Source organism: Entelurus aequoreus, linkage group LG03, assembly GCF_033978785.1.
Source record: "Entelurus aequoreus isolate RoL-2023_Sb linkage group LG03, RoL_Eaeq_v1.1, whole genome shotgun sequence".
NCBI classification, from domain to species: domain Eukaryota; kingdom Metazoa; phylum Chordata; class Actinopteri; order Syngnathiformes; family Syngnathidae; genus Entelurus; species Entelurus aequoreus.
The window spans coordinates 85,834,771-85,862,611 of record NC_084733.1 but is presented as its reverse complement, the minus strand read 5'-3'; the positions used below and the strand labels follow the sequence as shown (position 1 = coordinate 85,862,611).

General features: G+C 38.6%; 1 protein-coding gene across 1 annotated transcript in view; it reads right to left on the bottom strand.

Annotated features, from left to right (window-relative positions):
- Positions 1 to 1,413: 1,413 nt before the first annotated feature.
- LOC133647025 (filamin-C-like) overlaps positions 1,414 to 27,841 on the bottom strand; it is a 136,017-nt gene continuing 109,589 nt past the window's right edge. Inside the window, exons 41-46 of the mRNA XM_062043067.1 lie at positions 25,624 to 25,739; positions 19,576 to 19,708; positions 15,993 to 16,169; positions 15,696 to 15,914; positions 9,187 to 9,423; positions 1,414 to 1,920 (exon numbers count right to left, since the gene is read on the bottom strand). Of these exons, the coding sequence (XP_061899051.1) occupies positions 1,733 to 1,920; positions 9,187 to 9,423; positions 15,696 to 15,914; positions 15,993 to 16,169; positions 19,576 to 19,708; positions 25,624 to 25,739 (1,070 nt within the window). The 3' untranslated portion in view covers positions 1,414 to 1,732. The remainder of the gene's footprint in view (positions 1,921 to 9,186; positions 9,424 to 15,695; positions 15,915 to 15,992; positions 16,170 to 19,575; positions 19,709 to 25,623; positions 25,740 to 27,841) is intronic.

Genomic DNA, 27,841 nt, shown 5'->3' with positions numbered 1-27,841 from the left:
AAAATCGACATGTACGGAATAATTCTGGTCGCGTTCGCCGACCTGGAAGCTATTTTATTTGGTGCGTGGTGCATAATGATAAGTATGACCAGTCACACATAAGAGATATGTGTGGACTGAGGAAGCCGGAGTACTCAAACTACCAGCTGCAGCCATAGGCTAAACTGTTGAAAAATGTGGAAGGTAGAGCGCGCCAAAATGTGGAGAAGAAGTTGAAGTTGAAGAACAAACAGATGAATTTTGGTGTAGAACACCATATGTGTATGGTTTTCTCAAAGTATATAATTACTTTGTGGACGTCGTCTGCTCCACACAGTAAGTCTTTGCTGTCGTCCAGCATTCTGTTTTTCTTTACTTTGCAGCCCGGTCAGTTTTAGTTTTGTTTTGCGTAGCCATCCCTAAGCTTCAATGCCTTTTCGTTTGTATTTTATTTTTATTTTTTTGGTTTAAGCGTTAGATACCTTTTTTACCTGTACTCTGAGGTATTTTTCCGACTATAAGGCGCACTTAAAAAATCCTTTTACTTTCTCAAAATCGACATGTACGGATAATAATTCTGGTTGCGTTCGCGAACCTGGAAGCTAATTTTTTTTTGGTGCATGGTGTAATGATAAGTGTGACCGGTAGATGGCAGTCACACATAAGAGATACGTGTGGACTGAGGAAGCCGGAGTACTCAAACTACCAGCTGCAGCCATAGGCTAAACTGTTGAAAAATGTGGAAGGCAGAGCGCGCCAAAATCTGGAGAAGAAGTTGAAGTTGAAGAATAAACAGATGAATTTTGGTGTAGAACACCATATGTGTATGGTTTTCTCAAAGTATATAATTACTTTGTGGACGTCGTCTGCTCCACACAGTAAGTCTTTGCTGTCGTCCAGCATTCTGTTTTTCTTTACTTTGCAGCCCGGTCAGTTTTAGTTTTGTTTTGCGTAGCTATCCCTAAGCTTCAATGTCTTTTCTTATGTATTTTCTGTTTATTTTTTGGTTTAAGCGTTAGATACATTTTTCACCTGCACTCTGCGGTATTTTTCCGACTATAAGGCGCACTTAAAATCCTTAAATTTTCTCAAAAATCGACATAATTCTGGTTGCGTTCGCCGACCTGGAAGCTCATTTTTTTTGGTGCATGGTGTAATGATAAGTGTGAACGGTAGATGGCAGTCACACATAAGAGATAGGTGTGGACTGAGGAAGCCGGAGTACTCAAACTACCAGCTTCAGCCAATCACGATCACTAACAAGAAGTTAACAAGTTAAAATTAAATTTTTTCAGTGTTTCTAGAAACTACCAGCTGCAGTCAACCATGGTTGCTAAGGAGTAGTTCACATAGACTGGGACAGAACAGTATAGATTTTTGCCTGTAATAAAAAGCTGTTCAATAATTTGCATCTGGAAAGTTATCAATTCGATCTTTATTAGGTCTGCAAAAATAAGGTTAATATAACAAAAAAGGCAATCGTTCCGTCTTTGGATCATACAAAAACCACATGGTGCCACACTTCAACCCCGGAGGACCACACCAGCTATTCCCCATAAACATTCACAGATGACACCTGCATGACAGGGAGACGAGAAAGGGGGAGGGGCCAAACAAACGTCACTCGTAAACCACGCCCCTAAGCTAGAATTTGGCACACGTAAACGTCGGCGCTGTCAATTTGTAATCAGTCTAAAAGTGGAGGAGCGGCGCCCCCCCGAAACGTGGCGGTGGCCAGAAGGCGCGGCGGCCTTCAGGGCGCGGCCACCTTGTAGGGGCTCCCGGGCACGTTGTCGTCGCCCCACTTGACGATGAGGGTGTAGCTGCCCTTGTCCTTGACGGTGTAGGTGACGTTGTAGAGCTTGTTGCCCATGTGCTTGACGTACACCTCCTCGCACGGAGTCTGGGGGCCGTGCACGCCCACCATCAGCATGTTGCTGCCTGCGCACAAGAAGCAGGATGAGGGTGAGTTAGGGCTGGGGGAGTTGACATTTTGCCATAGGGCGCACCGGACTATAAGACGCACTGCCGACGAATGGTCAATTTGCGATCTTTTTTCATATATAAGGTGCACCCGACTATAAGACGCACTGCCGACGGATGGTCTAATTCTGATCTTTTTTCATATATAAGGCGCACCGGACTATAAGACGCACTGCCGACGAATGGTCTATTTCTGATCTTTTTTCATATATAAGGCGCACCCGACTATAAGACGCACTGCCGACGAATGGTCTATTTGTGATCTTTTTTCATATATAAGGTGCACCCGACTATAAGACGCACTGCCGACGAACGGTCTATTTGTGATCTTTTTTCATATATAAGGCGCACCCGACTATAAGACGCACTGCCGAAGAATGGTCTATTTCTGATCTTTTTTCATATATAAGGCGCACCGGACTATAAGACGCACTGCCGACTAATGTTCTATTTCTGATCTTTTTTCATATATAAGGCACACCCGACTATAAGACGCACTGCCGACGAATGGTCTATTTGTGATCTTTTTTCATATATAAGGCGCACCCGACTATAAGACGCACTGCCGAAGAATGGTCTATTTCTGATCTTTTTTCATATATAAGGCGCACCGGACTATAAGACGCACTGCCGACTAATGTTCTATTTCTGATCTTTTTTCATATATAAGGCGCACCCGACTATAAGACGCACTGCCGACCAATGGTCTATTTGTGATCTTTTTTCATATATAAGGCGCACCCGACTATAAGACGCACTGCCGAAGAATGGTCTATTTGTGATCTTTTTTCATATATAAGGCGTACCCGACTATAAGACGCACTGCCGACGAATGGTCTATTTCTGATCTTTTTTCATATATAAGGCGCACCCGACTATAAGACGCACTGCCGACGAATGGTCTATTTGTGATCTTTTTTCATATATAAGGCGCACCCGACTATAAGACGCACTGCCGACGAATGGTCTATTTGTGATCTTTTTTCATATATAAGGCGCACCCGACTATAAGACGCACTGCCGAAGAATGGTATATTTCTGATCTTTTTTCATATATAAGGCGCACCGGACTATAAGACGCACTGCCGACTAATGTTCTATTTCTGATCTTTTTTCATATATAAGGCGCACCCGACTATAAGACACACTGCCGACGAATGGTCTATTTGTGATCTTTTTTCATATATAAGGCACACCCGACTATAAGACGCACTGCCGAAGAATGGTCTATTTCTGATCTTTTTTCATATATAAGGCGCACCGGACTATAAGACGCACTGCCGACCAATGTTCTATTTCTGATCTTTTTTCATATATAAGGCGCACCCGACTATAAGACGCACTGCCGACCAATGGTCTATTTGTGATCTTTTTTCATATATAAGGCGCACCCGACTATAAGACGCACTGCCGAAGAATGGTCTATTTGTGATCTTTTTTCATATATAAGGCGCACCCGACTATAAGACGCACTGCCGACGAATGGTCTATTTCTGATCTTTTTCCATATATAAGGCGCACCCGACTATAAGACGCACTGCCGACGAATGGTCTATTTGTGATCTTTTTTCATATATAAGGCGCACCCGACTATAAGACGCACTGCCGACGAATGGTCTATTTGTGATCTTTTTTCATATATAAGGTGCACCCGACTATAAGACGCACTGCCGACGAACGGTCTATTTCTGATCTTTTTTCATATATAAGCCGCACCCGACTATAAGACGCACTGCCGACGAATGGTCTATTTCTGATCTTTTTTCATATATAAGGCGCACCGGACTATAAGACGCACTGCCGACTAATGTTCTATTTCTGATCTTTTTTCATATATAAGGCACACCCGACTATAAGACGCACTGCCGACGAATGGTCTATTTGTGATCTTTTTTCATATATAAGGCGCACCCGACTATAAGACGCACTGCCGAAGAATGGTCTATTTCTGATCTTTTTTCATATATAAGGCGCACCGGACTATAAGACGCACTGCCGACTAATGTTCTATTTCTGATCTTTTTTCATATATAAGGCGCACCCGACTATAAGACGCACTGCCGACCAATGGTCTATTTGTGATCTTTTTTCATATATAAGGCGCACCCGACTATAAGACGCACTGCCGAAGAATGGTCTATTTGTGATCTTTTTTCATATATAAGGCGTACCCGACTATAAGACGCACTGCCGACGAATGGTCTATTTCTGATCTTTTTTCATATATAAGGCGCACCCGACTATAAGACGCACTGCCGACGAATGGTCTATTTGTGATCTTTTTTCATATATAAGGCGCACCCGACTATAAGACGCACTGCCGACGAATGGTCTATTTGTGATCTTTTTTCATATATAAGGCGCACCCGACTATAAGACGCACTGCCGAAGAATGGTATATTTCTGATCTTTTTTCATATATAAGGCGCACCGGACTATAAGACGCACTGCCGACTAATGTTCTATTTCTGATCTTTTTTCATATATAAGGCGCACCCGACTATAAGACACACTGCCGACGAATGGTCTATTTGTGATCTTTTTTCATATATAAGGCACACCCGACTATAAGACGCACTGCCGAAGAATGGTCTATTTCTGATCTTTTTTCATATATAAGGCGCACCGGACTATAAGACGCACTGCCGACCAATGTTCTATTTCTGATCTTTTTTCATATATAAGGCGCACCCGACTATAAGACGCACTGCCGACCAATGGTCTATTTGTGATCTTTTTTCATATATAAGGCGCACCCGACTATAAGACGCACTGCCGAAGAATGGTCTATTTGTGATCTTTTTTCATATATAAGGCGCACCCGACTATAAGACGCACTGCCGACGAATGGTCTATTTCTGATCTTTTTCCATATATAAGGCGCACCCGACTATAAGACGCACTGCCGACGAATGGTCTATTTGTGATCTTTTTTCATATATAAGGCGCACCCGACTATAAGACGCACTGCCGACGAATGGTCTATTTGTGATCTTTTTTCATATATAAGGTGCACCCAACTATAAGACGCACTGCCGAAGAATGGTCTATTTCTGATCTTTTTTCATATATAAGCCGCACCCGACTATAAGACGCACTGCCGACGAATGGTCTATTTCTGATCTTTTTCCATATATAAGGCGCACCCGACTATAAGACGCACTGCCGACGAATGGTCTATTTGTGATCTTTTTTCATATATAAGGCGCACCCGACTATAAGACGCACTGCCGACCAATGGTCTATTTGTGATCTTTTTTCATATATAAGGCGCACCCGACTATAAGACGCACTGCCGAAGAATGGTCTATTTCTGATCTTTTTTCATATATAAGGCGCACCGGACTATAAGACGCACTGCCGACTAATGTTCTATTTCTGATCTTTTTTCATATATAAGGCGCACCCGACTATAAGACGCACTGCCGATGAATGGTCTATTTGTGATCTTTTTTCATATATAAGGCGCACCCGACTATAAGACGCACTGCCGAAGAATGGTCTATTTGTGATCTTTTTTCATATATAAGGCGTACCCGACTATATGACGCACTGCCGACGAATGGTCTATTTCTGATCTTTTTTCATATATAAAGCGCACCGGACTATAAGACGCACTGCCGACGAATGGTCTATTTCTGATAATTTTTCATTTATAAGGAGCACCGGGTTATAAGGCGCACTGCTAATGAATGGTCTATGTTTGATCTTTTTTCATATATAAGGCGCACCGTACTATAAGGCGCATTAAAGGAGTCATTTATTATGATTTTTTTTCTAAATGTAAAAAACTTCCTTGTGATCTACATAACATGTAATGGTGGTTCTTTGCTCAAAATGTTTTGCATAGATGATTTTTTACAGATCATCTTCAAGCCGCTTTCTGACCGTCGCTTTCAGGATGCGCCGTTTTGTGGGCGGGTCTTATTTACGTGGCTGGCCTTCGGCAGCGTCTTATCCCCGTCATCTTTGTTGTAGCGGTGTAGCGTGCAAGGACGGGAGTGGAAGAAGTGACAAAACGATGGAGCTAACTGTTTTGATGATTTCATCTGTGTATAAACATGATTAATCTGCGTATATACGTGAATAATCTGTGTATAAACATGATTAATCTGCGTATATACGTGAATAATCTGTTTATATACATGATTAATCTGCATATATACATGACTAATCTGCATCTATACATGATTAATCTGCGTATATACATGGATCATCTGTGTGTATACATAATTAATCTGCGTATATACATGAATAATCTGCGTATACACGTGAATAATCTTCATATATACATGATTAATATGCGTACATACATGATTTGTGTACATCCATGATTTGTGTATATACACGATTGATCTGCGTGTATACATGATTGATCTACATATATACACGACTGATCTGCGTATATACACGATTGATCTGTTTGTATACACGATCGATCTGTTTATATACATGATTAATCTGCGTATATACAGTACATGATTTTCGTATATTCATGAATAATGTGCGTATATATATGAATAATCTGCGTATTTACACGATTAATCTGCGTATATGCACGATTAGTTTGCGTATATGCACGATTGATCTGCGTATGTACACGATTTATCTGCGTATATACATGACTGATGTGCGTATATACACGATTAATCTGCGTGTATACACAAATAATCTTCTTATATACATAATTGATTTGCGTATATACACGACTGATCTGCGTATATAAACAATTAATCTGCGTATATACACGATTGATCTACATATATACACAATTGATCTGCGTATATACACGATTAAGCTGCGTATATACACAATTGATCTGCGTATATTGATTGAGACTTTTATTAGTAGGTTGCACAGTGAAGTACATATTCCGTACAATTGACCACTAAATGGTAACACCCGAATAAGTTTTTCAACTTGTTTAAATCGGGGTATACATGACTGATTTGCGTATATACATGATTGATCTGCGTATTAACACGACTGATCTGCTTATATACACGTTTGATCTGCGTAGATACACGAATAATCTGTGTATACACACGATTAATCTGCATATATACACGATTAATCTGTGTATATACATGAATAATTTGCGTATATACATGATTAATCTGTGTATATACATGAATAATCTTCGTATATACATGATTGATCTGCGTGTATACACAAATAATCTGCGTATATTCACGATAATATGTGTATATACATGAAAAATATGCATATATACATGATTAATCTGTGTAAATACATGATTAATCTGTGTATATACATGAATAATCTGCATATATACATGATTAATCTGCATATATACATGATGGATCTGCGTATATACATGATTTTTTTTTTTTTAGATTTCCTTTTCATTGTCATTCAAATTTGAACTTTACAGTACAGATGAGAACGAAATTGTGTGTATACATGATTCATCTGCGTATATACATGATTTATCTGCATATATACATGAATAATCTGTGCATATACAGTACATGATTAATCTGCATATATACATGATTTGTGTACATACATGATTTGTGTATATACATGATTAATCTGCGTATACACATGAATAATCTTTTTATATACATGAATAATCTGTGTATAAACATGATTTGTGTATATACATTATTAATCTGCGTTTACACATGATTAATCTGCGTATATACATGAATAATCTGTGTACGTACATGAATAAAATGCGTATATTCACGACTGATCTGCGTATTTACACGACTAATCTGTGAATATACAGCATGAATAATCTGCATATATATACACAAATAATCTGCGTATATACATGATTGATCTTTTTATATACATGTTTAATCTGCGTGTATACATGATTAATCTGTGTATATACATGATTAATTTGCGTATATACATGATTAATCTGCGTGTATACATGATTAATCTGCGTATATACATGATTAATCTGCGTATATACATGATTGATCTTTTTATATACATGTTTAACCTGCGTGTATACATGATTAATCTGTGTATATGCATGATTAATCTGCGTATATACATGATTAATCTGCGTATATAATGATTAATCTGCGTGTATACATCATTAATCTGCGTGTATACATGATTAATCTGTGTGTATGCAAGATTAATCTGCGTATATACATGATTAATCTGCGTGTATACATGATTAATCTGTGTATATACATGATTAATCTGCGTATATACATGATTAATCTGCGTGTATACATGATTAATCTGCGTGTATACATGATTAATCTGTGTGTATGCAAGATTAATCTGCGTATATACATGATTAATCTGCGTGTATACATGATTAATCTGTGTATATACATGTTTAATCTGCGTGTATACATGATTAATCTGTGTATATACATGATTAATCTGCGTATTTACATGATTAATATGCGTGTATACATGATTAATCTGTGTATATACATGATTAATCTGCGTATATACATGATTAATCTGCGTGTATGCAAGATTAATCTGCGTAAATACATGATTAATATGCGTGTATACATGATTAATCTGCGTGTATACATGATTAATCTGTGTATATACATGATTAATCTGCGTATATACATGATTAATCTGCGTGTATACATGATTAATCTGCGTATATACATGATTAATCTGCGTATATACATGATTAATATGTGTATATACATGATTAAACTGCGTATATACATGATTAATCTGCGTGTATACATGATTAATCTGCGTATATAAATGATTAATCTGCGTGTATACATGATTAATCTGTGTATATACATGATTAATCTGCGTGTTTACATGATTAATCCGTGTGTATACTTGACGGCTCTAGTTCTTATGCGCTAATTCGTAACATTCCTTTTTCATATGAGGGGAATGGCGATTTGTCGTTGCCTCACAGCTGACATGTTTTTCCCACAACATCAAATTGGATCATGTTGACCTGTGCAAATTGGTAAAAAAAAACCATTTCCTAACACGGGTGCAAAGGAAACCACGTCTGCTTTCCTTTACAACACATTTGCCAGCTGCATCATGAAATGGGGAGCCGGGAGCTGATCTGTGTGTTGCAGGTCAGCAGCAGGTCAACATGCTTCCATGTGCAGCAGCCAGATGTTCCCGCCCAAAAACATCCCCCACACCGCAGCCAACGAGGCAAACTGAAAAGGCGGCGTGACACGATGACTTCTTGAGGTGTGAGCACAAGACCGGCACCTGCGGGGGTGACCGCCTCACCTGCTTTGCCGCAGTCGACTGTGAAATTGTTTTTCTGGCCCACCGCCGCCTTGCTCAGACCCGTCCCGCGACAGACCACCTTGCTGGCGTCGGACGTCAGCTTGGACGTGGCGGTGGTGGACGAGGAGGCGGAGGCGGCGGAGCTGTAGGCGCCGCCCACTTTGGAGGATTTGGTAACGGTCTCAACCAGGACGGATGACGTCTCGTGGAGGCTGTGGCCGCCAGAGAGTCGGGCGCCTGCAGGGAGACGGAGAGGAGCAGGTCAGCTAATGGCATTATGGGTCAGTGCGGATGTTGCGCAACCGGGCGGATGGGAGGCGTTTCCCTTTTCTCACCAGCATTGAAACAACGTTGACAACTTGTTGAATTAGGTCCTGACATTGAGCAACTCAGAGCTAAAGTTGAAACAACATGCTTTTAACAACATTTAATCAATGTTGGGTTCTGGCGTTGATTTGACCTGTGAAGTTTGGTCATTTCCTAACCAATTTCAAGTTGGAGTACTCCCTTTATATCTTATCTGTATTAGAACAATGAGGCTGTATTCCTTTCTGGACAGGGTGGGGGCTGTTTTCGTATTCAATAAGGTGTATCTTCCCGTTTGAATGTTAGACCACTTCGAAATGCCGGCATGACCGCATTTGTGTGGACTGGTCTCCTAAAGCTTTAGTAAAACTTGATAATATTCCTATTCTGTCTTGATGGTCCTTCTTACTCAGCATATATGTCATCTAAAGAACTGGGGATTGACCAGTGACTTTAATTCCTGGAGAGGGAATGTTGGTCAGACGCAACACAACGTTTAATCAATGTTGGGTTCTGACTTTGATTTGATCATTGAAATTTGGTCGTTTCCCAACCAATATTCTACAACACAAATACAACGTTGAAACAACATGTTTTTAACAACGTTTAATCAATGTTGGGTTCTAACGTTGTTTTGGTCATTGAATTTTGGTTGTTTCCTAACCAATTTTCTTCAACACAAATACAACGTTGAAACAACATGCTTTTAACAACGTTTATTCAGTGTTGGGTTCTGTTGATTTGACATTGAAATTTGGCCATTTCCTAACCAATTTTCCTACAACGCAACATTGAAACAACATGCTTTTAACGACGTTTAATCAATGTTGGGTTCTGACATTGATTTGACCATTGAAGTTTGGTCGTTTCCCAACCAATATTCTACAACACAAATACAACGTTGAAACAACATGTTTTTAACAACGTTTAATCAATGTTGGGTTCTGACGTTGTTTTGGTCATTTCCTAACCAATATTCTCCAACACAAATACAACGTTGAAACAACATAATTTTAACAACGTTTAATCAATGTTGGGTTCTGACGTTGTTTTGGTCATTTCCTAACCAATTTCAAGTTGGAGTACTCCCTTTATATCTTATCTGTATTAGAACAATGAGGCTGTATTCCTTTCTGGACAGGGTGGGGGCTGTTTTCGTATTCAATAAATTGTCTCTTCCCGTTTGAATGTTAGACCACTTCGAAATGCCGGTATGACCGCATTTGTGTGGACTGGTCTCCTAAAGCTTTAGTAAAACTTGATAATATTCCTATTCTGTCTTGATGGTCCTTCTTACTCAGCATATATGTCATCTAAAGAACTTGGGATTGACCAGTGACTTTAATTCCCGGAGAGGGAATGTTGGTCAGACGCAACACAACGTTTAATCAATGTTGGGTTCTGACGTTGATTTGACCTTTGAAGTTTGGTCATTTCCCAACCAATTTTCTATGACGCAAATACGACGTTGAAACAACATACTTTTAACAACGTTTTATCAATGTTGGGTTCTGACGTTGATTTGATCATTGAAGTTTGGTTATTTCCTAACCAATTTTCTTCAACACAAAGACAACGTTGAAACAGCATGCTTTTAACGACGTTTAATCAATGTTGGGTTCTGACGTTGTTTTGGTCATTTCCTAACCAATTTTACTCAACACAAATACAACATTGAAACAACATGCTTTTAACGACATTTGATACATTTTGGGTTGTGACATTGATTTGATCATTGAATTTTGGTTGTTTCCTAACCAATATTCTACAACACAAATACAACGTTGAAACAACATGCTTTTAACGACGTTTAATCAATGTTGGGTTCTGACGTTGATTTGACCTTTGAAGTTTGGTCATTTCCCAACCAATATTCTACGACGCAAATACAACGTTGAAACAACATGCTTTTAACGATGTTTAATCAATGTTGGGTTCTGACGTTAATTTGACCATCGAAATTTGGTTATTTCCCAACCAATTTTCTACGACGCAAATACAACGTTGAAACAACATGCTTTTAACGACGTTTAATCAATGTTGGGTTCTGACGTTGATTTGACATTGAATTTTGGTCATTTCCTTACAAATTTTCTACAACACAACATTGAAACAACATGCTTTTAACGATGTGTAATCAATGTTGGGTTCTGACGTTGATTTGACCTTTGAAGTTTGGTAATTTCCCAACCAATATTCTACAACACAAATACAACATTGAAACAACATGCTTTTAACGATGTTTAATCAATGTTGGGGCCTGACGTTGATTTTACCATTGAAATGTGGTTATTTCTCAACCAATTTTCTATGACGCAAATACAACATTGAAACAACATGCTTTTAACGACGTTTAATCAATGTTGGGTTGTGGCGTTGATTTGACCTTTGAAGTTTGGTCATTTCCCAAACAATTTTCTTCAACACAAATACAACATTGAAACAACATGCTTTTAACGATGTTTAATCAATGTTGGGGCCTGACGTTGATTTTACCATTGAAATGTGGTTATTTCTCAACCAATTTTCTACGACGCAAATACAACATTGAAACAACATGCTTTTAACAACGTTTAATCAATGTTGGGTTCTGACGTTGTTTTGGTCATTTCCTAACCAATTTTTTTCAACACAAATACAACGTTGAAACAACATAATTTTAAAGACGTTTGATCAATTTTGGGTTGTGACGTTGATTTGATCATTAAATTTTGGTCATTTCCTAACCAATATTCTACGACACAAATACAACGTTGAAACAACATGCTTTTAACGACGTTTAATCAATGTTGGGTTCTGACGTTGATTTGACATTGAAATTTGGCCATTTCCTAACCAATTTTTCTACAACACAACATTGAAACAACATGTTTTTAACGACGTTTAATCAATGTTGGGTTCTGGCGTTCATTTGACCTTTGAAGTTTGGTCATTTCCTAACCAATTTTCTTCAAGACGAATACAACGTTAAGACAACATACTTTTAACAACGTTTATTCAATGTTGGGTTTTGACGTTGATTTGACCATTGAAGTTTGGTAAATTCCTAACCAATTTTCTTCAACACAAATATAACATGCTTTTAACGATGTTTAATCAATGTTGGGTTCTGACGTTAATTTGACCATTGAAATTTGGTTATTTCCCAACCAATTTTCTACGACACAAATACAACATTGAAACAACATGCTTTTAACAATGTTTAATCAATGTTGGGTTCTGACGTTGATTTGACCATTGAAGTTTAGTCATTTCCTAACCAATTTTCTACAACACAAGGTTGAAACAACATACTTTTAACGACGTTTAATCAATGTTGGGTTCTGGCGTTGATTTGACCTTTGAAGTTTGGTCATTTCCCAACCAATTTTCTTCAAAACAAATACAACGTTGAGACAACATACTTTTAACGACGTTTATTCAATGTTGTGTTCTGGCGTTGATTTGACCTTTGAAGTTTGGTCATTTCCCAACCAATTTTCTACAACACAAATATAACATGCTTTTAACAACGTTTAATCAATGTTGGGTTCTGACGCTAATTTGACCATTGAAATTTGGTTATTTCCCAACCAATTTTCTACAACACAAACACAACGTTGAAACAACATGCTTTTAACGACGTTTAATCAATGTTGGGTTCTGACGTTGATTTGACATTGAAATTTGGCCATTTCCTAACCAATTTTTCTACAACACAACGTTGAAACAACATGCTTTTAACAACATTTAATCAATGTTGGGTTCTGCCATTGATTTGACCTTTGAAGTTTGGTCATTTCCTAACCAATTTTCTACAACACAAATACAACATTGAAACAACATGCTTTTAACGATGTTTAATCAATGTTGGGGCCTGACGTTGATTTTACCATTGAAATGTGGTTATTTCTCAACCAATTTTCTACGACGCAAATACAACATTGAAACAACATGCTTTTAACGACGTTTAATCAATGTTGGGTTGTGGCGTTGATTTGACCTTTGAAGTTTGGTCGTTTCCCAACCAATTTTCTTCAACACAAATACAACATTGAAACAACATGCTTTTAACAACGTTTAATCAATGTTGGGTTCTGACGTTGTTTTGGTCATTTCCTAACCAATTTTTTTCAACACAAATACAACATTGAAACAACATAATTTTAAAGACGTTTGATCAATTTTGGGTTGTGACGTTGATTTGTTCATTAAATTTTGGTCATTTCCTAACCAATATTCTACGACACAAATACAACGTTGAAACAACATGCTTTTAACGACGTTTAATCAATGTTGGGTTCTGACGTTGATTTGACATTGAAATTTGGCCATTTCCTAACCAATTTTTCTACAACACAACATTGAAACAACATGTTTTTAACGACGTTTAATCAATGTTGGGTTCTGGCGTTCATTTGACCTTTGAAGTTTGGTCATTTCCTAACCAATTTTCTTCAAGACGAATACAACGTTAAGACAACATACTTTTAACAACGTTTATTCAATGTTGGGTTTTGACGTTGATTTGACCATTGAAGTTTGGTAAATTCCTAACCAATTTTCTTCAACACAAATATAACATGCTTTTAACGATGTTTAATCAATGTTGGGTTCCGACGTTAATTTGACCATTGAAATTTGGTTGTTTCCCAACCAATTTTCTACGACACAAATACAACATTGAAACAACATGCTTTTAACAACGTTTAATCAATGTTGGGTTCTGACGTTGATTTGACCATTGAAGTTTAGTCATTTCCTAACCAATTTCCTACAATACAACGTTGAAACAACATGCTGTTAACGACGTTTAATCAATGTTGGGTTCTGGCGTTGATTTGACCTTTGAAGTTTGGTCATTTGCCAACCATTTTTCTTCAACACAAATCCAACATGCTTTTAACGACGTTTAATCAGTGTCAGGTTCTTGGTTTGACATTGAAATTTGGCCATTTCCTAACCAATTTTTCTACAACACAAGGTTGAAACAACATGCTTTTAACGACGTTTAATCAATGTTGGGTTCTGACGTTAATTTGACCATTGAAATTTGGTTATTTCCCAACCAATTTTCTACAACGCAAATACAACGTTGAAACAACATGCTTTTAACGACGTTTAATCAATGTTGGGTTCTGACGTTGATTTGACATTGAAATTTGGCCATTTCCTAACCAATTTTTCTACAACACAACGTTGAAACAACATGCTTTTAACGACCTTTAATCAATGTTGGGTTCTGCCATTGATTTGGCCTTTGAAGTTTGGTCATTTCCTAACCAATTTTCTACAACACAAATACAACGTTGAAACAACATGCTTTTAACGACGTTTAATCAATGTTGGGTTCTGACGTTAATTTGACAATTGAAATTTGGTTATTTCCCAACCAATTTTCTACGACGCTAAAACAACATTGAAACAACATGCTTTTAACGAATACTTGCCAACCTTGAGACCTCCGAATTCGGGAGATTCCAGAATACTGGACGACAGCAAAGACTTACAGCGTGTGGAGCAGACGGCGTCCACAAAGTACATCCGTACATGACAATCAACGACGTCCCCACAAAGAAGGATAAAAACAACTTAAATAGTCTTGATTGCGTAAACAAAGCAGGTGCGGGGAATAGCGTTCAAGGAAGACATGAAACTGCTACAGTAAAATACCAACAAAACAGGAAAAGCCGCCAAAATAGGAGCGCAAGACAAGAACTAAAACATTACACACAGGAAAACCTCAAAAAAACTCAAAATAAGTCACGGCGTGATGTGACAGGTGGTGACAGTACACCTACTTTGAGACAAGAGCTATAGTGATGCATGCTTGGTTATGGTTTAAATTAAATGAAAACATTTTTTGCCTTGGCTCAACAAAGGTTGAAAAACACGGCTTTAAAGACAGCATAGTGCTCATGTAATTTTGACAAAATAAACGGACCAAAACCAAAGGTCTACTGTCGAGGACGCTGGTTCTACGGCATGTTCAAAATAAGACCTCGGTCCTTGGTTTTCTGGAAACACTTTAGTTGACTATCCCTGCCTCCCCTTAACCTAACCCTCTCATTAATTCTACCCTGCTTCTATCTTGCATGGATAAAGAAGTACGGAGTAAAACTTGAGGCAGAATATAACAGAAGACGCTCACCGAGCATCATGAGCGAGGACATTTGATCCACAACGGAGACACGAGTCATCCGCAGACCAGCTACTAAACAGACCTGTGACTTTGGCTTTGAAGGGGCTGCCCATGATGTGCTGCGGCCCGCCGTATTTGATGGTGATGAGATAGTTTCCGGGCGCCATGGGGATGTAGGTGATTTTGTAGCCTTCGGGAGACTCGCAGCAGTCCATCTTCACCTTGGACGGCCCGTCGATGTTGACCGATAAGGTGCCCGGGCCGGCGTTGCAAGTGTTGACCGCAAACTCCGAGGGCACACCTGGACAAACAAGTCGGGTACGATTACAAGTCGACTCGCCCGGAGCTCGGTCACGTTCGGCGGCTTGTCGCAACGCACCTGTGGTTCCGCCCAGCAGGCCGGGGCCGTGCGCGGTCACCATGCCCGGATCTCCAATCAGCCCCGGGTCTCCCACCCGCACGTTGAAGGGGCTGCCGGGAATGTGGCACCCGTTGAACTTGACGTCTATGGAGTGAACGCCGTTCTCCCGTGGAATGAAGCGGATTGCGGTTTTGTCTGAAAGAAGCAGCAGACACAAGTGAACACCAAGGATGGACAGGATTGTTGTCTTAAAGCAACTGAGGGCAAATGGATTGCACTACTTGGGCGACAACCAGCGGAGGCGCTGTGGATTCAGTCTCAACTGGTTTGCTATCCATTGAATTGAAATACGAGAGCAGCCAGCATGGACGAATAGAACAGACAAGTCATTGTATTGTCTGCTCGTGGAAAACAAACATCCTAATCTACGATTTGACTCCCTCGAATGGCCTTGACGCTGTGAACAACAGGAACAGGCTGTTCTGAAAACACCCCCGAACACACCTCAATGATCAGTCTATAAACATTACATCATCACACCCAAGACAATTGGGCACATACACACACCCCCCTCCCCCACCCCACGCCTTCACCACCGCTTGTTTCCCCTCGGGGTGATGGTCGGCTGGCAGCGCTTCATAGCAGCAGTCGACCTCCAGGGCCCCCAACTCCCCGCCCCTCTGTTGCGAGTTTGTCGTGATTAAATGTAACGTGTTTATGTGTGCATTGCATGGAGGTTTTTTCCCACTCCCGACCCCCTTAGGAGCCCAGTCTAGATTGTATTTTTTTACTCATCTTCTTCCCCAGCGTTTTACCTTTTTCTTATCTTTGGCGACCCATCAGCGTTCCTGTTCTGTAACCCTGTACACTGTTTGTTTGTCTAATCTTGAACGGGTTTGTGCTGAAAACATAATTTCGTTGTACTTGTGCAATGACAATAAAGTCATATCCTATCCAATGAAGGAAAGTATGAGGTCAACGATGGAGAACGCGGGAGACTTCAGTATTTTTGTGCATTCTCCCCATTTCTCTTGATATTTTTGGACTTTTTTTTGGCCTTAAAGAGTATATTGGCTATTATTGAACTCCAGTGACCCAGTTCATGGCTAAAATGTATTGGGTCTCCTCGGATCAGAATCAGGTCTTGAGCTTATGAGTAGAACTTTTTAAAAGAGTGGCAGCACATCACAGTAGCTCCTTTGACTTCCTTCATTTTACTTTATTTTTGGTATTATTTTCAACTTTTCTTGCTTTTTTTTAATCACTTATCTTTTCCATAAACCAGTGGTCCCCAACCACCGGTTTTTTATTAAATCAACATAAAAAACACAATATATACATTATATATCAATAAAGATCAATACAGTCTGCAGGGATACAGTCCGTAAGCACATATGATTGTATTTCTTTCTGAAAAAAAAAAAATAATAATAATGTTTTTAATTTTATTACCTATTCTGTGTTATATGTGTTTCATGTTGCACGATTGCACCAAGAAAAATTCCTAGTTTGTGAAGCCGTTCTCAAACAATGGCAATAAAACTATTCTGATTCTGATTCTGCTTGCTAGGCAACAGACCAAACACCCCGATGCCCTCGTTCTCATGCTTCTTTGGACTCAATTTTATTTGGAACAATTTCCCTTATGGTTCAATAAAGTTTGTCTAATAGACGGCAGTGTGATAGCAGAGTCCGCAGACCAATCGGATACCACGTCTTTGTCTTTTTCCAGATATGGCTGTTTTTTTTATTTTTTATTTTATTCAACTTTTATTTAACCAGGGAAAAATCAGGGTTTTGACAATTGTTCACAATTTTTTTGTGCAGAGGTTGATGAGGGTAGTTGTACCATGTGACAAACAACCCCGGACATCGAACTTCTGGCTGTTGGAATTTGACCATATTATTTGCCAAGGGAGTTTACTTCTGTAATCTTCATCGGAGTGTACATCCCTCCTTCTGCTGACGAGGCTGCTATCAGACACATGAACAATAACAAGATCGGATAGCTCAGTTAGTTACAGCCCATTTTATTACCTATTCTGGGTTATATGTGTTTCATGTTGCACGATTGCGCCAAGAAAAATTCCTAGTTTGTGAACCCGTTCTCAAACAATGGCGATAAAACTATTCTGATTCTGATTCTGCTCGCTAGGCAACAGACCAAACACCCCGATGCCCTTGTTCTCATGCTTCTTTGGACTCAATTTTATTTGGAACAATTTCCCTTATGGATCAATAAAGTTTGTCTAATAGATGGCAGTGTGATTGCAGTTAGTTACAGCCCATTTTATTACCTATTCTGGGTTATATGTGTTTCATGTTGCACGATTGCGCCAAGAAAAATTCCTAGTTTGTGAACCCGTTCTCAAACAATGGCAATAAAACTACCGTATATTACCAAATAGTAGCCCGGGCGTTTTTTATTTCACAAAATCGATTTTGGAGACAGGCGGTTATTTGCACAAGGCTTTTATTTATTTTTGCACCAGCCTGCACCATTATTTGGTTACAATGGTTACCGTCCAGTTTTTTTTTTTTTCGTACAAAAAACTTTAAATGTAAAAGCTATTGAAAACATACAAACAAAAAAACAAGAGATCAACATGAGGTAGGCTATCAAAAGACAAGAGATCAACAAGGCCTCAACATGGCAGTAGTGCAACAATTGTCAAATAGAATACCAATACTAAAAATAAATAAACTTTTTAAATAAAGCAGCCTACCGGGAAAAATAAAATGATGGTACCAAGTACTCAAGTATAAAACCCACCATCAAAACAGAACAATAATACTGTCACTTAAATAAAATAAAGGCTACAGTACTCCAAGTTTTAAATAAAGCAGCATACAGGAAAAATAAAATTATGGTACCAAGTACTCTATAAAACCATCAAAACAATCATACTGCAGCAAACGCAACCCCAGTAGCATTTTAATCTAAATTATGCAAATAACAGCCCATGGGCGGCTATTTGGACATATGCGGTTATTAGGAAGAGGCGGTTAATTCACAAAATGGGGTCAGACCCCGGGCGGCTATTAGGACATGGGCGGTTATTTGCCCAAGGGCGTTTATTTGGTAATATACGGTATTCTGATTCTGATTCCGATCCTGCTTGCGACACCATTGATGCCGCTGTTGCAAGGCAACAGACCAAACACCCCGATGCCCTTGTTCTCATGCTTCTTTGGACTCAATTTTATTTGGAACAATTTCCCTTATGGATCAATAAAGTTTGTCTAATAGACGGCAGTGTGATTGCAGAGTTCGCAGACCAATCGGATACCTCGTCTTTGTCTTTTTCCACATATGACTGTTTTTTAATTTTTTTTAACCATTATTTAACCAGGGAAAAATCAGGTTTCGACAATTGTTCACATTTTTTTTGTGCAGAGGTTGAGGAGGAGAGTTGTACCATGTGACAAACAGTCTCATATTGACCTTTAAAATAGGACAACTACAGTCACTCTAGTTTTCTGTAACAGCATTGCAGTTGATGTGCATTTTTCAAGTGCTGGCACAACAAATGTAGATCTGATAAGGTAAAGGCACTCAGTTCAAAAAGCCAGTGTTGTGCTTTGAAGTGCGGGCGCTTACCGCCATCCAGCTCGGTGACATAACATTCCTCGGAGCAGCCGGAGGGGGTGTGCACTTTGGCGTCCACCGCGCCGCGAGCCCCGCTGCGCTGCACCATAAACGAGGCTTCTTGGTTTACCTTCAAATCCTTCTCCTAAAAAAAGAACAGGTAAAAAATGTGGTCATATTATACGCACGTATTAGTGTGTGTGCGCGCTCTGTGGCCTCGGCGGGGACACCGGGCGTGTGATTCATCGTGGCCGGGGGACGGGGGACGGGAATAGACCGAGCCGTTGGGCGTTGAGAGGCAGGAAAGGTCAGAGTTTACAGCGAGGCGTTTAGTGTTCGTGCCCTGCAGGATGAGCGGCCGGAGCAGACATAAGAGCTTGCCTGACATTTCAAACGCTGCTCTGATATTGCACTTCATCCGGCGTGTAGTGGAGCCTGAAGTGGCTTTTTTTTTTTTTGTACCAGTTGAAAAAAAAAAAAAAAGTGTTTTAATATTGCTGGCAGTGTGAAAGAAAATAAAAACGACCATCTGTGAAGCGAGTGGACCAATATGGTGAGTCACAGGGACACTTTAAGATCACTCACACAATTTTTTTTTATTTACACATTTGCTATGTTAACACGGACACTGCTACTACAACTTTAATAAACATGGTGTGGAGGGAAGTGCGTCAGCGCGCCTGCAGGAGCAAAGGTCACCGCCTCTGGCAATGGTGTCGAGGGCGGAGCACCATCAGCTAGGACAGGGGTGGGCAATTAATTTTTACCGGGGGCCGCATGAGCAACCCGAGCACTGCTGGAGGGCCACATCGACAATATTCCAATTCAATTTTGCTCAATATTATTTTTGATATATACCGTAAGATAAATAATAATAATAATTAAAGCTGCAAGCAGCGTTGGTCGGGTCCGCATTTTGGCTGGTGCTAGTCCTAGGTGTCCCAATACTTTTGTCCAGTGGTAGTCCTGAGTGAGACCTACATAGAGGTTTTTGTTGCATGTCTCTACGATATTCGTACTGGGAGTTAGAGGAAGTTGTGTCTGTGTTTTTTTCCTAGGTGCTGCGGCACAGTGGTTGTTTTCTTTGAAGGCTCGTAAAATCAAAACCGTAGCACTTATCCAAACTCTTTCGTCAACTTTTAATCAGAAGGGTCCAATCTCTCTCCTGTAGTAGTTTGAAGCCGAAACGACAAACGCGCTCAGAGGAGATAATGTTTGATGTTTGGTGACCGTTTTTTTTACAAGAATTTCGTTTTGAAGGAGAGATTGCAAACTTCCTGTTGATCTTTGCTGAAGGATGTCAATCTATGAAATGTAGGTCTAAGTACATAGAGGTTTTTGTTTCATGTCTCTAAGACGTTCCTACCAGAAGTTACAAGCAGTTTTGTCTGTGTTTTCCTCTGAGGAGCAGTTTTGTCTCTGTTTTATTCAAAAATTGCGCTAAAGCGCAATTTTGAGTTTTGGGGTTCGGGTTTTTTTTTATTAGATCGCAATTTCCACCAGTCCTGGTGTGTGTGAAAAGTTTGGTGAGTTTTGAAGTATTTTAAGGGGGTCAAATTACAGCTCAAAGAGGCAAAAATGAGTGTTTTTAGTCAATTTTTGTCTTGAAGGGAGAATTGGCAACTTCCTGTTGGTTTTTGCCCGAGGATGTCAAATTATGAAATGTAGGTCTAAGTGAGACCTACATAGAGGTTTTTGTTTCATGTCTCTACGACATTCGCACTGGGAGTTACAGGCAGTTTTCTTCCTAGGGGGCGCAATTTTCAGTTTTGGGGTTTGGTTTTTTGACTAAAGAGTTTTGTTTGTGTTTTTTTATGTGTGTGTCAAATTTGGTGAGTTTTGAAGCATGTTAAGGGGGGCAAAGTAGAGCGCAAAGCTGCGGAAGAATAATAAGAAAGAAAGAATAATAATAAAACCTTACAATTTCAATAGGTTCCTTTCGTCCCATTGCAAAAGGACTCCCTTTGGGATTCCTTTGACAATGGTCCGTGCGGACCCTAATAATAATAATAATAATAATTGATAATAATAATAATACTTTCATTTAACCTAACTTAACTTTATACCAAAAGCACTGCTTTGGAAATAATTTGTACCCCTTTCAGAGATCACATTTAGTTCCCCTTAAACATCCTCATGTTGCACAATGAAATGTAAGCATAGGATGAAGTGTGCATTCCTGTAACTTTCTCTAGTTACAGCATTCCATGATTAATATCAATATGTGACTGCGCTGACAAAAATAAAGGTTTCAAAAAAGTACCTTACACACCAGAATAATGTACTTCAAGCACTTATTGATACACTTACACAATTATTATGCTTTGACCTAAAATACCGGTCAAAATTGTCCAAAGATGTATCGCACCGATAAATGTGAGGATTTTTGCATTGAATTAAGAAACATTTATACAATTTTATTTAACACAAAAAGCACACTGTGGTGGTAAAATAAGTGTAAAAGGTAAACAAAACGAAATTAAAAACAGATAAAACAGAAAAACTTAATTGTATTGGTTTTTTTATATTGCTAGTGATATTCCAATGTATTGTTATTACTATTAGTACTTTACTTGTTGTGGATTGATTGTTACTAATTTACATCCGTTTAAAAATATATACATATTTAAAGTAAAATTTTGTTGGTACAATATTAATTTTTCAAAAATGTATGAATAATCTTGTAATTAATTGCGATTACAATAATCGTGATAATTATTTTACCCATAATTTTCCAGCCTTGACACACATGTTCACGCATTAGACAAACTTTAGTTTTATAAAGAAATGTCAGAGCAAACAGTTAATTCAAAATCACACCCTTTTGAATCCCCTGCAATGCATGCTGGGAAAAAATGAATTGGGGGTTAAATCACTAAAAGTGATTCCCGAGCACGGCCAGCGCTGCTGCTCACTGCTCCCCTCACCTCCCAGGGGGTGGAACAAAGGGGGGTGGGTCGAATGCAGAGGGTAATTTCAACACACCTAGTGTGTGCGTGCGACTATCAGTGGTACTTTTTAACTTTAAAATAGTCCGTCTGCGTCAGCGCTTATAATAACAATATCCCTCCCATTTGGTTGGTTTTCAGGTCATGACATGTAAATGGAGTATTGTTGGCAGTTCCTGGATGTTTTTAGAGAGTACAATGAGAGGAGCCTCCATCTGTTGCATTAATTGTTAGATATTGATTTACCATTTAGAATGCATAAAAAAGCCAAGCATGTGTTCTTGTCTTACATATACGGACTGTGAATAATAAACACCACATCTCCTTCCAAGTTTGGCGTATTTCCAGTATGACTGTTCTGATAATATGGTCAAAATATTTGGATCGCAATATTTAAAATGGGCGACTGAATTTGCGGTATTTGGTGATGTTAAGACTAGAGATGTCCGATAATATCGGCCTGCCGATAAATGCTTAAAATGTAATATCGGAAATTATCGGTTTCAAAAAGTAAAATGAATGACTTTTTAAAACGCTGCTGTACGGAGCGGTACATATCCGGTAAAACACGGAAGTAGGGGGCAGTACAGAGCAGTTGCGTCTCCCAGTCAGCAGGCCCTCCCCTCTCCCCTCTCCCACACACAACAAGAGTGTGTTGTTGCCGGTGCTGTAGCCGTGGCTAACAAACCAGACATGGTTTGGGATTATTTTAAAGTGTCTCTGACGGATAAAAAACTGGCAATTTGCAATGACTGCAAAAAGTTGGTTATGCGAGGAGGAGCCAAGACGCCTTCCTTTAATACGAGCAATTAGATCTCCCGCCTCTTCAAGAATTATAAGGAGATACACGACGAATACAAGCGGAAGATGGATGTGAGCCCGGTTTATAATTCCCTGTTATACAGTATGCCAGCATGCACTAAAGGAGGACTATGTTATTGTTTACTTTATCACTCTAGTATACTCTGGACTGAAGCTGTGTGCCTTCATTGTTTTTGTAGCTGTTGTTTTGAGGCATGTTCAAAAAAAATAATAATTATGCATTTTGTGAAAGTAAAAGTTTTAATAAATATGTCAATGCCATGTTGGCATTTTTTTCCCATAACTTGAGTTGATTTATTTTGGAAAACCTTGTTACATTGTTTAATGCATCCAGCGGGGGCATCACAACACAATTAGGCATGATAATGTGTTAATTCCACGACTGTATATATCGGTATCGGTTGATATCGGAATCGGTAATTAAGAGTTGGACATAATCGGATAACGGCAAAAAAGCCATTATCGGACATCTCTAGTTCAGACGGTATTTTCACATTTTGTGGATTGGATGCGTTTTAATGGATCCAATGAAACACAATGTTTTTCCACTCCACTGCTACTTTAAAGTATCGGCCTTCTCGCGAAATACCTAAGCGGACGAGGACAAGTGGCACCAAAATTGTGACATTGGAACCGAGGTATGTAACGAACCGTGACTGTGGTGGACTTGCACCCTTTAGCTCTTTAACCTCTAAAGGCTTAGTGGCCACATGCGTGGACAGCACCTTTAAGCTCTTATTTCCAAAAATTGTGTACACTACTGAATTGGGGTCTTATGGCCACTTATGTGGACACTTATACTGCCATCTGGTGGTGTCAGAAGAGTATAACATACAATGGAATTTGGAGAAAAAAAGTGTAAAAATAAGAATTAGCATGTCACTAAACATGAAGTACACGTTTGTGTACTTATGGACTAAGTACATCAGGGGTGTCCAAACTTTTCCCATTGAGGGCCGCACACGGAAAAATTAAAGCATGTGGGGGCCATTTTGATATTTTTCATTTTCAAAACATAACAAAATATATGGATTTTTTAAATTATTTTACCTTTAGGGGTCCCGGGGACCATAAAGGGTCTCAGTCATTAAAATTTAAAAAATAAGTCAAATTATTATTAATATTTTTTATTTAACGCTTACAGTAAATCTCTATATCAACTTCAAGTTGATATAAAGTAAGAAAAAAAAAAAGGTTTTATGGCTTTTCTGTCAAAAACAACTTTGTTTTTTATAGTAAAACTGAAATATGCAGTATTTAGTCATTAGAGCCCTAAAAGATAAATAATGCAGGACACCATTGATTTTAATTCTTTAATATTTTTGAGTAATCACAGTGAAAAAATAAATAAAATACCACTACATATATTTGGGATCCAAAAGGTGCCCCATTCATAAAGTGATACATTTGTATTAGGTTTTTCTTTTACTTTCAACACTTAAGTTACGAGATCAACTTCAGATATATCTGGTCGATTTTACGTTTGAACTATTATTTTGTTTGTTTTATGCTCTTTTGTCAAATAAAACTTTGATTTATAAGGCAACTACACAATATATGCAATATTTACCACATAAAACATTTTAAAGTGAAATATTTGAAGTCATTGGAGCTTTGAAAATAATTCATTATAGCGTGGATTTTTTTGTCATTATTTTTTTTTTGAGCAATGGCAAAAAAAAAACAGCCTGCATGGCAGCTTTGTGTCAACATTGCAACTTTTTCTCATTAGATTTCACCTCATTTCACTTTTTTTTAATGTTCTTTTTTATTTTTGCAATAACATTTCCAGAATGTGTGGCGGGCCGGTAAACAATTAACTGCGGGCCGCAAATGGCCCCCGGGCCGCACTTTGGACACCCCTGAAGTACATCATATAAAAAGATGATTCTTAGTTTTTAATTCTACAAATGTAATTAGGGTCCAATAAGCCCAAATAGCAAAGAGAAATTAAAAAAAAGCATGTAAACAAACCAGTTAATCTAGAACACTGGATTAGCAATGAAATGCTCCCCAGCGCCATAATCCAAATAAAGCCGTGTTATTGTTGTCCTTGTACCCATTGACTAGCAGCCAGCGCTGCTCCACATGAGCAAGGCACAGTTAATCCTGACCTTCATCGTTGGCCAGCTTCATCCTATTCCACTGGCGACTCTGGTCCATTACCACTTCCCGGGCAAAACGCGGCTAAACGCAGCGTGTTGCACGCCTCAGTCAAACACTTTTTCTTTCTTTTTCTAAATGCAAGAGATCCAAATTCTCCATGTTTGGGTCGTGCGGAGGTTCTCACCTGCAGGCTTGTGAAGGTGAGCCTGCGGGCTTCGTCTGACAGCGTCGCGATGGGAACGATGAAGGGGCTGTCGGGGATGTGCTCGTTGTTGAACTTAATTGACACCTCGTAGTCACCTGAGGGGGGGGGGGACAGATGGCTCATTAGTTTTCACTAGCAGGGCGAAACTGGAGCAGATTATAAGACCAAATCTAGATCAGGACCAACGTTCCCTTTAAGGTGCGCCTGTCCTCTGTGCACGGCAAATCCATGCCAGGCACAAAATCAAATACAAGGATAAGCGCGTGACAATTTTCAAAGTAACTGACGACAAACTTATTGTAACGTCTGTCGCGGAAAAAGTTTCTATCTAGCAAAACTGGTCCTTTTCTGCCGTACGAACCAGACCAAAACCAACTTTGTCATCGGTCGTATCAACAGCACCCGCTCGCTCTTTCTCACTTGCACCAACACATGCACTTTTTAAGTCACTTAGCCGGTGATGCGTTTACAGCAGTCCTGGGCAAATTGAGGCCCGCATGCGGCCCGTTAAGCTTTTCAATCTGGAACCGCCGGACATTCCCAAATATTTTTTTGGTAACACTTTATATGGGGAACATATTCACCATGCAAATTAGTAACATATTGGCTCTTAATTAGTCATTATTAAGTACTTATTAATGCCTTATTCTGCATGGCCTTATTATACAACTAACCCTAACCCTAACCCTCTAACCATAACCTTAACCCTAACCCTAACCCTAACCAAATAACTCTAAATTAAGTCTTTGTTACTTAAAATATGTTCCCCATACTAAAGTGTTACCAATTTTTATTAGATCTTTAAGATGGAAACTGCCATTATGATGTTTTCAAATGACCGTAAGTCTTGAACTACACAAAGTATTTCAATGGTTGGAATCTGCGCTTTTGCATGATATACTTACGGAGCCTCTAAAGGGACATGGGCGAAAAATTTTTTTTATAATATATATATATATATTTTTTTTAGACATGTATCTTATGCGCACAAGAAACTATCTCGTGCGCACGAGAAACTTTCTTGTGTGCACGAGATACATGTCTACAAAAAAATAATAATAAAATATACATATAAATTATTATTTTTTTATTTTTTTTAGACATGTATCCCGTGTGCACAAGATAGTTTCTCGTGCGCAGGAGATACATGTCTAAAAAAAAATAAAAAATAAAAAAATGTAAAAATGTTTTTGATTTTTTTTAATAACTTTATAAAAAGTTTTTCTTGTGCACGAGAAACTTTCTCGTGCGCGGGAGATACATGTCTACAAAAAAATTATAATAAAATATATATATATAAATTATTATTATTATTTTTTTTTTTAGACATGTATCTCGTGCACACAAGATAGTTTCTCGTGCGCAGGAGATACATGTCTAAAAAAAAATTATAATAAAATATATATATAAATTATTATTATTTTTTTTTTTTTTAGACATGTATCTCGTGCACACAAGATAGTTTCTCGTGCGCAGGAGATACATGTCTAAAAAAAAATTATAATAAAATATATATATAAATTATTATTATTATTATTATTTTTAGACATGTATCTCGTGCACACAAGATAGTTTCTCGTGCGCAGGAGATACATGTCTAAAAAAAATAAATAAATAAAAAAAAATTCTAAAAAATTGTTGTTTTTTTTATAACTTTATAAAAAGTTTCTCGTGCGCACGAGATACATGTCTAAAAATAAAAAAAATGTAATAAAAAATTATTTTAAAAAAAAATTCCCCCATGTCCCTTTAGGTTACTATGGTAATCTAATTAGTTACGATGGTAATCTAAGTCACAGCCGCTCAGACGAGGCACCAAGCAGTGTGGAACAAACGCGGAAGGAGATTTTTACAACAAAGTTCTAAACCTTAGTGATATATCAGATATATCAGATTGTAGGTGGGTTTTTTATTTTTACCCTTTGCGTTCATATTTCGCTGTTTGTTGCATTTTTGTCGCGTGTTGCTTGATTGTAAAACATGTCATATGTTGTCAATATTCAGTGTTTTATCGTTCATAGTTAATATTGTAAATCCCACATTCTTTATGTTCATGTACATTCTGGGTGTCTCATTCAGTAAAAAAAAATTAAAATTCCATTCCGTTTTTTAAGGCGGTCTGTCGTAACATTTTAAGTATTCAATCAGACATTATTGTGAGATTTTGTATTAGAATAGGACCCAAACACACATACTG